General features: G+C 50.5%; 1 protein-coding gene across 1 annotated transcript in view; it reads right to left on the minus strand.

The window, feature by feature from the left end:
- Positions 1–16,679, minus strand: part of LOC135909703 (mycosubtilin synthase subunit C-like) — a 32,865-nt gene that overhangs the window by 7,208 nt on the left and 8,978 nt on the right. The window contains exons 3-9 of the mRNA XM_065441744.1: positions 14,771–15,174; positions 13,938–14,229; positions 11,502–11,899; positions 7,471–7,605; positions 5,268–5,726; positions 1,709–2,041; positions 15–263 (exon numbers count right to left, since the gene is read on the minus strand). Coding sequence (XP_065297816.1) covers positions 15–263; positions 1,709–2,041; positions 5,268–5,726; positions 7,471–7,605; positions 11,502–11,899; positions 13,938–14,229; positions 14,771–15,174 — 2,270 coding nt within the window. The remainder of the gene's footprint in view (positions 1–14; positions 264–1,708; positions 2,042–5,267; positions 5,727–7,470; positions 7,606–11,501; positions 11,900–13,937; positions 14,230–14,770; positions 15,175–16,679) is intronic.

The following is a 16,679-nucleotide window of genomic DNA, read 5'->3' on the forward strand; positions in this document are numbered from 1 at the left end:
TGTATTGTACTTACGTTGGTGACCAGGTGGGAGTTGATGCTGCAGACGCCGTGGTAGCGCAGCGCTCTAGCGTCGCTCATTGTGTTCGCCATTAGCAGCCGGACGAGCGCGATGTTGTCAGCGTGGTGGTCGGTGCCGGTGCCCACCATGAACAGCAGCAGCAAGCGTCGGTCCAGCGCCTTGACAGCCGCGCGCAGGGGTTGCTCCATCGACTCGTTTAACTCGGCGATGGCCAGGAACGATTCCGCCATGTTGGCGGGCGCCTGTTGGCGGCGATGTAATATAAGCACAATGTGAGCACCGAACAAGGGCTGCATGGGCAAGGACAAGCTCCAGAACATGAAGTCACACAGCAGATGCGGTATCTGCGTCGGGGCAGTAGCTACACATCCCTTTTCCTCTTTTAGACACGTCAAAAACAACGGAAGGCATTGTCCTTCGTACGTGTTGCATCTTTCCACGCTTTTTGTACAAAGTTATATATAATTGAAAATTTTAGTTATACATCTACCTATGGCGGTTGACATGCGAGCAATCACCGATCCTCGGCATACAGCGCCTCGGGATGTCTACCTTGGATCTCGGGTCACAGACTTTGATACTGCTTGAGCAGCTAAAAGGGCTCGCTTATGGCAGGACATCAGTTCCAGTGCAAGCATACTGTCCGTCTCTTTCAGATTGCGCTTTAGCGCTATGAATATTCCAGACAGTAAAAATATATATAAACCAGCTTGGTGCCTTTATGTGATAGCTCAAGGTAATCCTGCAGTACGGGAGCAGCCACGTTATCGTACGTGCTATATACATGTTGTGACTCGTCGTTGAACCAGAATGCGTAACATTGTTGTCTTGCACAATTACCCCACCCAACGCCTCCCCACGCAAGGAAAAAAAGGGCACCATTGAATAATTACAGAAACAGCGCCGCATGATAATCATGCCGTTTTCGACACGCTCACGCCAACAGATAAGTAAGAAATGGCCATTCTTTGCAATGAAGGCGCACGCTTTGGCTGAACACAGTGCCACATGATATAGGCAACTTCGCATGCCTACAGCTCTTTCTATATTTACGTATCCATTTACACTAGTACGTCTATGCTATGCTAAAACATAGTGTTTTCTGAATCTGTCTAGTACCAAGGAGCGCAAAATTCTTATTGCAGTTAGGGTCACATCAGAGCAGTTCTCCCACTTGAAAACCAGCACAATTCCAGTTGAAGACCAATAGCCTAGCTTCTACTGGGACCACTTGAAACCGGCAACAGACCATTATAGCTTTTCAACTGGGACCACATCAGAGCAGTTCACACCACTTGAAAACCATTAGTACCACTTGAAAACCAGTAGGAATATTTTCACCTGGTACAATCGATATACTCCACTTATCTGCCAGCGCACATGCGTGAGCGAAGCGACATAATCGTCATAATCAAAGGTATATATTTATGTCTTCTTGGGCGCCAGTGTCTCTGTCTCTCTTATAGGACTCGTGCAACACAGAAATGTTTCTAATGCACTCATGTTCAACACTACTGCGCCACAAGACGTCGCCACTAGCGCGGCTGTTTTCGTCCGTGTCTTCCACATTATCCTCGTAGCTGCCAGCTGCAATAGTAGATGAATTGTACATTTCGTCGATGTAACGGGAGCGTATGGCTGTTAAAGAAGGTCTAGCCGTGTCGTTCAAGTGTTTATTACCACCGACCGTTTGCGGGGTGCTGAAGTCGCAGCAGACGCTCACGGCGAGTAGTTTTCCCGTATCTGCGTCGCGCACGAGCCTCGTGGCGGCGTCGTCGATCAGCTGCGGCCACAGGTGTCTCAGGCTTCGCCGGTGCTGTTCCTCGGTGTTGTGCACCGTCAGGTCGAGCCGGTTCTTGGACGTGAAGCTGCGCGCCACCAGGTCGGCCACCTCGTCGAACGCCGTGTTTGCGTCCAGGAGCGAGACTTGCAGTCGGCGCGCTCCAGGCAGCACCATCGTGCATGCCGCGCGCTCCACCAGATGGCGCAGGGGCACCTCGGCCAGCTCGGCCGCGCTCACCTGCGTCGAGACGCTAGCTGTGTAAGTACAGCGAAGAATCCGCGGGCTTCCCGCGCTCAAGGACTTATTTTGACAATTTACGCAAGGGTTAATTGTGCCCTAGAGATCACAGAGCGACAGAGAGTCATGTGGACTTACACCTCAATTGAAAGATTATGTATGCCCCATATGGCCAGCACCCGTAATCATACATGATCCAATAGGGCCTGCAGGAAAACGTGCGAGTTCCCATGTAAACCCATGTGACCATATACAGGAATATGGTATATGGGACTTTTCCGTATGGGACAGCCTAATACATATGTACTTCTTGCCGACTAATGCCTATAAACTTTCTGTACACGGCCCATACATGCGTGAAGGATTATGGATCACATGTCAGCTAGGGAGAGTATTCTGTGACTGTCCACTTAGTGGACTGTCCATTTCAATCGCCGCTGATTGGTGCTGTACCAGCGATAATGAGAATGAATGGGAAGAGATGAATGAGGAGCGAGGAGAATGTTGATATCAACAAGCGACTGAGGGAGGGGTGCCCTTTATCCCCGCTGCTGCTTATGATGTACATGGTAAGGATGGAAAGGGCGCTTGAGGAAATTAATATCGGGTTTAATTTCTCATACAAACAGCCGGGTACAGTAGTAGCGCAGCAGGTTCCAGGTTTGTTTTATGCGGGCGACATTGTGTTGCTAGCTCGACCTGCAACGACTGGCTAATATCTGTGGACAGGAAGGCGAGAATTCAGGTATGAAATTTAGCGCTAAACAATCAGGTGTTATGGTATTCAATGAGAACAGTGAACATAACTGTCAATACAGGGCCAGCAAATATCTCAGGTAACAGAATATAAATACCTTGGTATATGGATAAACCAAGGCAATAGATATATGGAAACACAGGAAAAAAACCATAGCAGTAAAGGGGACATGAAATGGAACTAGACAAGTAGTATTCTGTTTCATCTTACAATACGAGAATGTTTTTTGCAATGCGTAGTTGAGTACTAGTGACAGAATTTAACTGAGGAGTGCTTTCGTCATCGGGCAAGTGCTTGAATGTCCCGGGGAGTCTCTAATCATGTCCTGCATTTACCTCGATTTCTCAATTATTAAGGCTCTGTTCACGATAATACTGACGCCTTAGAGGTTCTCGAGTTCCAATCTATCACTTTAGCTTGACTTAATGTTTGCCTTTAGTGTCCCTTTAACAAGGCGTCGTTTTATGCACTGAAGCACAAAGGTAAATGGAACGCCAATGCATTTCTCTGCAAAGTTCGACAATTAATAACCCGAAATTGGTGTCATCCAGAAAATTCGTTCCAAGTGTACCCGCCTTGCGAACTCTACGGCTAGAATTTGTAAATTCCAGTGTGGGCCATGAGGTAATTAGCTATAAACTTAATTAGTGAGTTTTTGTTGATTAGTCAATTATGTTTTTCAATTCTTTGTGCAAGTAATGTCCGCCTCTTCAAGTAGACGACATCATGAATTAGAATTGTGCTACCTGCCACAGGCAACCGCCAAATTTTTTTAAGCTGTCGCTAAAACACCCTGTATGTTGCACCTACGTACGCCGCCAGAACAGTTCAACATTCAAACAGAAGCACGCGCGCGCTTCTAGAGTCACCACTCGCCCCGCTAGCAGAGATGACGTCACAATTGCCGCCTTCATGTCACAAGCTCCATCGCACAAATAGCAGCAACGCAAACAACCTGAGAAAACCAAGCGCGCGCGCGTAGTAAAGAAACCGCCTCCGCAGATGCTGCACGATGCGAGAGATCACCATCGTGAAACTGGTACGCTTTAACAGCTTTAAGCCGCACCTACTACCTGTATAAGGTACGGTTAAGCGCGGCCGCGCGGGCCTTGTTTTGAAAGCGCTCTGCGGTGGGTATCGAATCTATATATGCGCACTGAGGTCTGAGGTCCTACATCTACCCTACATCCCTACATCTAGCCGCGTCATATGCAGCCGCAGCCGGAGTACCCCCCTCCTCCAGTTCTGCCTTGCGCGCGATGGAAGACAGCGCGCTTCCTACCCCCCTTCCTCCCTTGAGTGCGCGAGGTGGAGCCACTTAAAGCCCCTTAAACTTCGTAAAGTAGTGCCACGCTTTGAAGAATGCCGCCTCCTACTCGCGCGCTCTGGCTGAGGCCGACGCCGCGTCGCTATTGGCCTAATAGCATCACGTGGGCCCTCGCGCCATGCATCAGCGCCATTTTTGCTCGAGAAGCGTCTACGGAGGAGTGCATCCTGGCGCCGTTGCTACGCTCGAGCAGTGTAGGCGGCGCCACGGTCGAGGAGGGAGCGTGAAAGAGAGGAGAAACGAGGAGGAGGGAAGGCGGAGGAGGAGAGTGTCACTACCTCGCACGCTTTCTCTCGCACCCACAGCATATATACGGCGCGCGGCCGCGACGTTATTGCCTCGCTCCTTTAAGAACCTCCTTTATCGCACTTGGGCTTTGTACGGAACATCACGGCGACGGCGGAAATGTGCCCGGAATGTCCATATAATTGCTCTCGCAACAAAAGTGGAGCAGGTCGTTACGTAAATGCACGTGGGCCCACGGTACCGATATGGGAGAACGCGCAGTACGAATATCGCGAGCGCCGGTCGAAGCAACGGCAGCGAGCCTCTGCTGCGGGGAGAGAGTAAACTACATTTAAAAAACCCACCCAGGTCGAGGTTTGCCCACTTTGTTTTAGTTGTCGCCTGCCAAGCCGAAGTGTGTGATCAGCCCAAACATGGCGTCGTCGTTTGAGGATCGAGCCCGCCAATCACTCCTCAAGTGTTGCAGGCGTGCACGGATGGACGTCAGTTTGGTCATGCTCGCCTGGATGCCGCTGAGTGTAACCGGCTCCCTCTCATAATCGCCTCACGAAATTTCATTTCCTTTTATATCCGGTAATAATAGACGCTTCTTTAAAAAATGCTTGTGGCAGAACGCCTCCTGCACCGCGCTTTACAACTTTCAGTGCATAACCTAAAATTCCCGTCGCGACCTGCGTAAGAACATGGAGATCTTTAGAAGCATATGTAGGCATATGAAAAACGCAACATGCCGTCGTTTTGCCTTCGCTCGAGACGCTTTTGAAGAAGCCATACGAAACTATCTTGGTTGAATTTGAAACATTTTCTTGGGATGTTGTTCAAGACACCGTTGTAGATGTCACGGCGGACTAAGCGCAGAAATGGCCATATGAACCACGCCTCCGCACCGCCTTTACCTCGTATCCGATGTGTTCCAGGAGGGCGGCAGCTTCAGAGGCAGAGTTGGCGTCCTGTCCGGCCACGTGGCTGACGTAGCTCGCGTCCAGCATCAGCTGACCAACGGGCACGCCGAGCGATCGGGCCAGAGCCATGAGGACGGGCGCGGCGCGCGTCACGTTCACCTCGCCGCAGCGCTGCAGCTTGACGATGGCGTCGGCGTAGTCCTTGAGCAACTGCCGCTTGTCCGGCAGTATGCGGGGCGGCGGACCGAGCGGGCAGAGCAGCGGCATCCACTGCCAGCTCGGCAGCTTAGAGCTGAGCGGCCGGAAGAGTTCGCCCGACGTGTCGCCCGGCGTTTTGCTCCAATAGAAGGCGATCAGCGAGACCTTGGGCGAGCTGAGCCGCTCCCAGCTCACCTCGCCGTCGCTCACCACCGGTATGTCGGTAAGGCACTTGGTGATCAGGGCAATGTCGGCCTGCGGTATACAAGCAAGCGCCGCGTCGCAGGTGAACACGCTGTTGCGACTAGGGGGTCCGAAGATGTGGCATGTACTTCGCTCGTGGAGGAGTAAGGCAACGTGGGGTTGGGCCCGATATCCAGGACGTTTTACAAACACGTTTATACTTACACAATTACAAGAAAATTCAAAGTAGTACAGAAAAAGTTCATGAAGAAATTGTAGCAGCCGATCACTCTCGCTAACCGTCGCTCCTTTTATGCCCTGCGTGGTCATCGATCAGTCACTTCCCACAATCCGGCGTCAGGAGACCGATGCCATCAGGCCCCACCATTCCGGAGGTCTGTTGCCCTTTCCCTCCGAAGGGGGCTTTTTCGGAAACGCCCGCACATCACTGGGCACAAACAGGAGAAGGGGCATCGCACACTGACTCCGATCGTACACTGAGTCCGTCCCCGGCGTGGACGTGCCAATTTGGGCGACTGACAGGTGACGGACCGCATCCTTGCAAACATCACCTGACCGAGGTAATTCCGCGTTGGCCATAAGTCATCCGTTTTGAGGAACATTTTGACGAGGCCGTCGGCCCATTACCCATAATCGCGCTAGCCGTGACCGGAGGTTGTCGCGCGGTGAATGGCCGATCACAACAACGCTTGCTACGTAATCTGAGGCTGACCTGCAGCGTATGTAGGCGCATTAGCTGCGGCGTTTTATACCGACAATCGAAAACTATCAACTTCGCGGCTTCGATTCCGCCCGATGCATTCCAGGCTTTTGAGGATGCGAAAACGCTCGGGAATGCTGGGGTTTCAGAACGCGTTCAATGTGCCTGGGTGTTCTCAAGTTGTATGGAGCTATGCCCACAAAAGGTGCACTGATCTATAAGCTCACGCCTATTAGTTTCGGAAGCGAGAACCCCAGCATTCAATTATTTCGCTGCTTCAAATGAAACGCTCAAAATGAAACAAGTTTCATGAAAGGTAACGTTGGCATCAGTCAAAAAGTGGCAATCAAGCTAAAAGGGAAAACGATACGGGTTTCTCAGGCAGTAATGTCTGCAGCTTCGCGCCATTTCCTGGTACGAGGTTCCGGTAGCACTATACCCTCCTTGCCAGTACATGTCATGTACACGTCATGTACACGTCATGTACACGTCATGTACACGTCATGTACACGTCATGTGAAAGTGAGCTCATATGTGTGTGCGCGCGCGCTTCACACATTATAAATCGTTTAGATCAGTTTTTCTTTCTTCTTTTTTTATCATGTCCAGGAATTCTGGACACAGCCTCTTCGGCCATGTCAAATATCTCCACAATGTACCAACATATTCAAAACTGCATTTCGAAAGTTCGGCCGAATTTCAGCAACTTTCAGTTGGTAACGTCGTGGGGGAACGCTCTTCTAACGTAACGTTGCTTCTAACAACATACGCATTTACGGCGCTTTGTCATAACTCCAAAACACTGCTATTTCATAACGCGTAGCAGGGAAGTTACGACTAAGCGCCGTAAATGACTATGTTATTAGAAGGGATCCAGTAGCCTCTCGACGTTGCCAATTGAAATTCTGCCGATGTTGTGAAATACCATTTCTTGAAAATGCTGATCACTGAGTTACGCCGGTGCTTTACGGGGAAGTTTGGCATATGGCCGAAGGGGCAATGAGCATTGCCAGAAGAATACACGCGTTGCTCGTTTCTTTGCAGCTGCCGTCGTTTCGATGGCATACCCTTCGGACCAAACCCTAGTGAACGTACCTTGCGACCGTCGATCCTGGGCGCAGACCGGTCGGTAAGATAAACGTAGCCATCGGAATCCACGAAGCCTTTGTCTCCTGTTGGCAGCAGCTGAGTGTCTTTGGCACCACCGATACAGATGGTGCCGACCTTGCCCTGAGGAGGAAAGTTGGCGACTGCATGTCTCTCTCTCTCTCTTTTGTACTAAGGATTTGTTCAATGTTTCTTGAACTATGTTCCGCGCATTAAACAAAAAGAGACCTGGTGCGCGCTAAACAGAGAGAGAGGATGAGAGGGAGGGTTTTTGATAGCAACTAGAAATTGCATTTTGCAGGAATGGCGAGGAACATCGCATATAATTTGCAGGGGAGATAATAAAGTTAAGCAAGGGAATGAAGATTTCCAGTGAACACTGTGCACGAATACGGGAACCATATTCACACAAAAAAGAAAAAAATATATATTACGCTAGAACTATTCGCAAGAGCGAATGGGAGCGAATCCTAATGCCGGACATAAGATTAGCGAAAGTGCCGCCAATAGCAAAGAGCACTTACGAACGAAAAGTGTGGTGAATATGCTTACAGTTTACTTATTTATTTATTTATTTTTATTACTCTCAAGGTCAACGGCACTATTAAGATGAGTGCGTTCAGTGTAGAAAAATGAATACTATACAGACATTGTTAGGTTCCTGCAAATACAATGTTAACTAAAGCGCCGCTAGAATGGGCGTGGTTCACGTTCGAGGCGGTTGGTCTGGAAAGGTGATTCCAGTTTCGAGAGGTCCGGTTAATTAATAGAATATTGTGAATATGTGTGCGTCTTGCGTAACAATATTCCGACTTTTTGTGCATGATCAGTGCGGGAAGAAATGCGAGAGGGAGGAAGAAATCACGATTTTAATATATTTGTGAAATAAACAAAGACGAGCGAATTTATGACGCCAGGCTATGGTAGTAAGTTGTTACGAATCATTTACTGCAGTTATACTGGAAGTACGGCTGTAGTTACGGAAAATACAAAGCGAACAAAATTATTTTGGTCAAACCCAAGCACAGCAGTTCATGTATCAGTGTTATAGGGCCGGAATTGGCGAAATCATTGTTGAAATTTTCTGGTTGCAAATTTCTACAAAAGTTTCCTTGCTACAAAAGCGGCAGGTGGTTAAGTATGACACTTCCCTTTAAAGGAACGTGTTGCGCATGAAAAGAAACACTGAGCTATTACATGATTTGGGCCGTACACAATCTCTCTGTGTCCCTTTCATCTAAAACTATCTCATGTCTAGTGGCGACGCGCAGCAAAGTCGACTTGCAGCGTTTCTTGGAGCAGTAATATGGTTAATTTTGCAGTGCTTCGTATATGTCGGCAGAATAAGCTTGCATGCTCACTTGTGCTCACTCATGTGTACTGCCACTCACCGGAACTCACTCCCGACGATACTCACGTCCGCTCAAACTTTTCGATATTTACTAACGCTCCATCTCATGCCTCGGAAATATGTGGAATGAATATGAGTCAGTGAACTCGGGAATCAGCATGCCAACCTACAACAATTCCAACTTCTGCTGCGCCCTCCTCCCTCCCCCCTCCCATTTCTTTTATGTTTCTCTCGTCTTCAAACAAACTCAAGCACTTTAAAGGGAATCTTAACTCGGGAACAACTTCGATTTTCCTATCCAAATACATGCGAAACGCAGAAATGCTTTTGTGAGACAACGACTAGCTGGATCGAATTTGAGTGAAATTTGCCGCACTTACAAAGTTCCGGCGACTCTTTAGGAAGTATAATATTGATTTAGGACCAACCATTTATTTTTGCAATAAAATTGCACAAAATCGGTCAAGTTTCAATAAAAATCGAACGACGAAGTTTGCAAATCCGCAACTCTGCACCAGAAACATATATAGTAGTTCTGTAAGCTAACTGTATTTGTTATAGGGCATCTCAAGCGAACGAATTTACACAGTCGAGCGCTTCTACAACGAAATGACCTGTATAACGAATTAATGATTCTGTCCTGGTGCTATTGTGAGCTGTGCGCTACCTTTACGACGAAATGATCTGTATAACAAAGGACTTAAGATGCCCCAAACACTTCGTTACAAAGGTGTCCGATTGTGCATGAATTGGCAAGCTTACGTAAAACTACTACAATGTTTACGAGGGTTTGGCAAAAGTACTACTCACGAAGTAATGGTATATTGCAGAGCGCCCTATACTTTGGCGGCTTTAGATGTTTTATAAGGTACAGCTTACGCAATCGTGATATCGTTTTCAATTGCTGAGGTAAAGAGCTGTGAACTTGATACTCGAGTTTCACGAAATTTCGCAATTTTCAATTTTTTTTCTAAAATAATTGATGGCATAGATTGAAAATACACTTATTGCAGTTACTAGATTTAAACTATTTCTTTTAAATGCCGCAGACGTCATCAAAATCGGTGCAGTGGTTTTTGAGAAAAAAGTCGCAGTTTCGCCCTAAAGGTGAAGCATCGATTGCGAAGCAAATTAGTAGAATGCTAATTTACACCACCATTTCCACCACCAAACATCCACCCAATCGTAGCAAGTGCTACGATTGGGTGTTATGTCTCATTTTCCCTTTATTTGTTAATTTCTTTCCTCCGCCTTGCGGGTTTACGCAGAACTATTACGTCAAACTTTTGCCTTTGCTTCAGAGTTCTTGACGAGTTCGACTTCGCCCTACCATCTGCAAGCCGCCTGGCTAGCTCAGAGCGTGGCTGCCCCGGAAAGGCGGTGGTCCCAGGTTTGAGTCCCGGACCAGGGAGATTTTTTCTTTAACTGCGAAGCTTTTCTTTCGAGGAACCCGTATTCCTTTGTAGCAATTGCTACGATTACCCGCCGTGGTTGCTCAGTGGCTATGGTGTTGGGCTGCTGAGCACGAGGTCGCGGGATCGAATCCCGGCCACGGCGGCCGCATTTCGATGGGGGCGAAATGCGAAAACACCCGTGTGCTTAGATTTAGGTGCACGTTAAAGAACCCCAGGTGGTCAAAATTTCCGGAGTCCTCCACTACGGCGTGCCTCATAATCAGGAAGTGGTTTTGGCACGTAAAACCCCAAATACTAATTAACTGCTACGATTGGGCGGGTGTCTCATTTTCCCTTTATTAATGCTACACGAAGTAACGATAGTAGTTTTATCGGCCGTATGAACTTGTAAGCAGTCGCTTACTAATTAAATTAACAAACATGGTGCCACGCGCGCAGAAGCAAACATGAACACGTCTCACTCAATGACCGCGGAAACCCGCCGCGAACACGTTGGAGTGACGAAGCTCGGCACCAGCAGCGAGCGAATTGACCTTCGCGCTTCCTCTCGGTTCAACGCGAACTAAGCGGCGAAAACAGAGCGCACACGAAGCTATCAGCACTCGTCGCACTCGGCGCCCATCGCAAATCGCTTTCAAGATATAGGGCATGCGCGGCCGCTCCATAGGCAGCCAGCCGCCGGAGTAGAACTTAACGCCCCTTCTCTCCCCGGGTGCTTTGAGCGCGACGGAAGACGGCGCGCTGGCTCCTCGCTTTCCTCCCTTCTGCGCGCGATTGAGCCGCCATTGTCGGCTGACCCTCGCACGCTTTCACTCGCACATTCAGCGACGATGTTATCGCCCTCGGACTTTAAGAGAATATCACAGCGACGCCGACGGCAGAAATGCGCCTGGAGTGTCCATGTAATTGCTATCGCAATAAAACGATTTCTCAGATACCACGTATACTTAGATAGGAGCTCTCGGGTCCACAACTAAAAAAAAATGGATTCCGGGGTTTTACGTGCCAGAACCACATTATGATAATGAGGCACACTGTAGTGGAGCACACGCGATTAATTTTTACCACCCGGGTTTCCTTAACGTGCACCTAAATCTAAGTACACGAGCATTTTTTGCATTTCACTCGCATCGAAATGCGGCCGCCGGGATCAAACCCCTATAACCTCGAGCTCAGCAACGCAGCGCCACATATCCACTGGGCGACGGCGGGTCACAACTTAGTTCTCGGGCGAAGCGAGTGTTCGGACGCACCTGCGCGCACTCGGTCAGCAGGTCGGCCTCGCACACGGCCGCGCGGCAGTCGCCGACGGGCTTGCCGATCGTCACCAGGTCTCCGTGGTCGGTGGCGTGGTGGCGCAGCTCGGACCCCTCCGCTAACGGGTGGCACACGTAGGAGCAGCAGCGACCCGCCCTCTCGTAGACGCGCACCAGGCTGGCGCCGGGCAGGAGTCGCTGGAAGAGGCGCACCAGCGGCGTGGTCACCAGACCCCGCGAACACTTGACCAGACGCAGTTCGGGCAGCAGCACCGGCCCGGGATCCAGCGCGGCGCGCCTCAGCAGCGCCCACAGCAAGTCCGGCGTCATCTCGACGCGCGTCGCCGACGCGTTTCGCAGGAACCAGAGCAACGCGCTCGGCGAGCGCTTGTCCTCTGCGACGCCCGAGAAGACGAGACGTTCTATCGAAAATTTCGGACGAAATATCGGACGTTTATTGAAGGGCTGCAGTGCTGACACTATACGTATTAGGGAAAAGTAATTTGAGACGTATTACTCACTTACCATTCAAAAAATGGCTGTGGCTTAGCTAAGGTTAAGCCCAGGATGCGAAGCATACTAGCCTTTGTTTTAACGCGACAGCGTTAAGGAGCTCGTGTCGCAGAAAAACCGGTGTCGTCGGCGTCGGCTCAGGCGTGCGTCGCTTGCTCAGGCGCACATTTCGTTGTCGCGCCGAACGCTGCGTTGCTCGACGCTCACCGCGTGCGATGCGGGGCGCGTAGTCGCTGCGCCGTAGGCCATTGTCTTACACCCCTTGGCGGGTCGACGGGAACGCTGTCGCGTTCCAGTTGAGTTGAGTTGAGTTGAGTTGTTGTAGGCTACTGGTGGGATTAGCCTTGCAGTTGCTGCCGGCAATTGCTCCACCGTAGCGACACTTAAAATAAATAAATCACATAATCCGACACAGACCTCCCAATTACAAATGTTCACTCCTCAGTTCACCATGTGGAAGCTAAATCCGTGTCCTGTAGGTAATTTAACAGAAGGCGAGAGACCTCCTTCCTACACAACCGGTTCCACTCTTGAAAGCGAAGCTTAAGCGTCCGCTTTGCAGCTGTTATGACGTCATATCGTTGTGCTGTAAGTGTAGCCTGTTTTGTGGGCACAGGTTCGCCCAATAAAAGTTAGTTTTCTCATTCACAGTATTGCTACTGTGTTATTCAACGTCACCACCACGTGACAATATGGTAGCTACGCGGCCGTGCGCGGCGCAGCAAGGAAGAGCGTGGTTGTGCGGCTAGTATGCTTCGCATAAAATACCAAAACGAGGCATGCTTGTCACAACCGAAGCTACTCTCACGTCCATGATTTCTAAGTGGGTGCGTCTGAAGGTATTGTAACAAGCAGGTTCAGCAACTACTGAACAGTGTCAGCATTTGCTGACCCAAAAAATGCAATAAAGTGTGTTTCACGGAAGCTCTATATAGATGGAACCTTAAAGGGTGCACTAAAGAGAAAATAACTTCAGCTGTATGACTAAATTATCCTGCTACAATAGCAAACAAGCCACTTTTATACAATAAAAAGGTGAATAAGCCGCCTTGAAGTTCTCGCACTCGCTCACGAATTTTAGCGACGTCTGCTCTGGTTTACAATTGTATTTTCGGTAAAAATGAAATATATAGTATATTAAAAGAACCGAAGGATGTACTTGGAAAGGTTTAGTGGGGCCACTACGGCCCAAATACGAATTAAAAGAACTGAAATATCTGACATCACCACAACGTACCGGCGCTGGACCCCCCTATGTATCCGCCAGTGGCTACACTAAAGGTCGAATTGAAAGCGGGCACGCTGCTTCTATTCTTTAATTCAAAACAGTGACGAGAAGAAAATAGCAACGAAAGTATAAACAGCAAGTCCAGCGTGCAGGCCTCGACAACAGGTCTGGCACATTCAAGGAAGTGACGCTTATAGAAACTTTTCACAAAATACTGCGCTGTTTGTCGTAGCCCAGATCGTTATTGAACCATCGGAAGAGCCACGGAATGATCGCTCTGGAATGCTATACATTCTGCACACCGTCTAAACCCGCCGCGTCTGCGCGTTCAGCCAATCGGAGAAGGCGTAGCCGCCTTGTGAGCCAATCAGGGGACGTATTCTGAAACGTTCGCCGCGGCGAACTTTTCGCACTGGCCACGCCTCCACCGTAGCGGCGCGCGCTGAATGGCTGCTTTGACAAAACCGAAATTCAGGTGGCGCAAGTGAATTTCCGGTTTTGTCAAAGCAGCCATTCAGCGCGCGCCGCTACGGCGGAGGCCTGGCCAGTGCGAAAAGTTCGCCGCGGCGAACGTTTCAGAATACGTCCCCAGAGCTGACAAGATGGTGAATTGGACAGTATAGCAGAACACGACAGTTTACAGCGCGTTGGCGTCCAGAATGTACAGCGCCCCACGGTGCAGGCTTGCTTGCCTTCTGTCGGCAGCGCCACCGTGGCGCCCGCACAAAGTGCGCTGAGCGCGTCCTCCCAGAACCGCGCCGTGTCAACGCAGTCCAGCACGGCCACGGTCTCGCGGTCGGCCGGGTAGTCGCTCCACTCCCACTGGTTGCGGCCCAGGCAGCGCTCGGCCCCCAGAGCGCAGCGTCCATCCGCGTCTTCGCCCAGGATCTGCAGCAGCGGCCGTTGGGACACGTGTCGGCTCGAGGGCGACTGGGGCCGGTTCAGCCGCGGACGATCCCAGCAGCCAGAGCCGTCGTCCCGGGGCTACGTGCGCACCAAGCAGTGTGGACCAAACGCCGAGGAGTACAAGAGACAGTGAAAGGACGCGGAGAAAATAGCTCAACATGTAAGAAACAAACTGCGATAGATCCGCGAGCCATGATGATGATGACGACAACAACAACAACAACAACAACAATAATCGCCACCCCACCACCGCTAAAGACGTTTAAATGTGCCTTAGTTGACCGGAATGGACAGTCATCTATTGGGATGTAAGACAAGTGTGCTGCTTCACCAAGATCTTCATTCACCATAAGGCTACGGATAGGGCAGGCTATATTTGCTATGTTCTAGTTTGGCTGAAATTATTGATTTCAGAACAGCTTTCGAAATAAAAGGAAATCGAAAGAATAGAGAATTTGGACGAGCTCATGCTGATTTATGATTGCGGCCAACCCGAAACATTATGCACTCGGTCCTGCTTGGTTTCTACTCCGGCCTCGTTTCGCGCGAACCATATTTATGAGCGACAGCGATTTGTCCACACACGAGGAGACCACCGAGCAATCGGCTTCACCCTGACCTGCAGAGCGTCGCTGATGTTGAGCGTCCTGTCACTTTGCGCCCGCGCAAAGCGACCGGCCGTGTCGTTGTCCACTACGGTGCAAGCGGGCGGCAGCTCCTCCATGATGGACGCGAGCAGGGCTCTGGAGGCGGACGGCCGGATGGGTGTGCAGCAGGCCGACAGCCGCAGGCAGGCGAGAAACGTGACCAGCGTGTCGTCGGGCGCCGCCGTGCACGCCGCCACGTCCGCGGGCTCGGCGAAGTTGGGCGGCGCGCGCAGGGCCTCGGCCAACCGCGCCGAGCACCGGTCTACCTCGGCGAACGTTCGCCGTCGGCTCCGGTACAGGGTGGCAGCCTGCATCGGTCGCCGCTGGACCTGCTCTTGCAGTGCGGCCAGCATCCCGGTCATGGTCGGCCCAAACTCTGCAAGGGAAGCAAAAAATCTTGCTATCGGAACACGATTCATCCTCTAGTTGACGTCGATGAAAGCTAATCTCCCTGAACGAGTTGAGGGTGAAAATGGGTGCGTGAACGAGATAATTTATTCCCAGGCCCGCAGCGTTTCAAACGACAGCGTTTGCGTCTTCGACTCGAGGCGCAGCGTCTCTGCGACAGCGTATCGAAACGCTGGCCAGGGAAGAATATGCGAGCCCTTAACGCCGATGCCACCGGCACAACCAGTAGTATCGCCTGTCGGTCCGTGGGTACAACCGGGACCGCAAGGTGGCGGGGCACGGCACCGTTATCGTTCGGATTTCGGCGTTTGGATTTTTTGGCGAATGGACGTGCTATTCGGGGCTCCGTGGCGGCGACGAAATCATAAGTTTTTGTGCACGCTTTGAGCCTGCTTCTGTTTTTTATTTGCTGGCTTTTTTGCCTTTAAATAGCGATTGGGTGGTTCTCTTTTTCTTTCCTTTTTTGTCTCTCGTATTTCGGGTACGCGGGTGTGCTTCGTGTACATTTGTTTTGCAGGATGGTTACAGCGTCCTTTCGTGCCACGTGCTCCAACACGTGCAGCCGGGTGGGACGTTGAGTGTTTGTAGTCTTTAAATGGTAGCTTGGAAGTGGCAAGACAAATAGCTATTAGTGGTTTTACTGTGCGTGTTTTGGTAGGAAAGTGAGAGCGTGGCCGCGTGGTTGAGCGCGTGCAGAGCGTGTCGTACCTTTGGTCTCCGCGGCACTGATTATTTTTGAAACAGTGGTGAGAGTTGCTTTGCGACATTTTGAGGATTTGGATCCTGTGCGTATCGGTCTTTGCTAAAAGGCACGCGCTCTGCATTGATATAGTATTATAGTATTTGCCTCAGTAGTAGCAGCATTATTATAGTATTGTAGTATTTGCAAGAAGCTGTGCAATACATGGCGAGAAAGACGGCAAAGCAAGTAGTGCGCGGGGGGGACATCGGAGAGGACATCGAATCAACCGGCTCACAATGTGATGTCGATACGAGGCTGCAGAAAATGGAGGCTTTCCAGGAAGAGCTTCTCAAACAGGTGCAAGAGCTCAAAAATGAGCTAAACAGGGAGCGTGATGCACGGAAAGTAGTTGAAAAGAGACTTGAAGCAGCCGAGGAAAAGCTGAACAGGGCCGCCATTGTGAACGAGAATGTGCGTGACAATGGAGCGCAGACACCCGACGCGACAAGTGAGGGAGGGTCAGCGAAATACGTGGAATCCATGCAGGGTGATGAAGGGTTAGCTGGAAAGAGCAGCACCTACCTTGAGGCCGCCACGCGGAAAAAGCAGGAGCCCAGGGGACAATGCCCCTTGTCGAGTCCGAATCACGCGGAAAAGGACAAAGGGAAGCAGGGCGAGGTAGGAGAGAGCGAAAGGATGATTATCACTGGCGACTCAAACCTGGCTGGGTGCTCAAAGGCAATTGTGGAGAGGGTGAAAGGCGACAAATGAGTGGCCGTAGGGACATTTCC

This window comes from Dermacentor albipictus, chromosome 3 (assembly GCF_038994185.2).
Source record: "Dermacentor albipictus isolate Rhodes 1998 colony chromosome 3, USDA_Dalb.pri_finalv2, whole genome shotgun sequence".
In the NCBI taxonomy this organism is placed as follows: Eukaryota; Metazoa; Arthropoda; class Arachnida; order Ixodida; family Ixodidae; genus Dermacentor; species Dermacentor albipictus.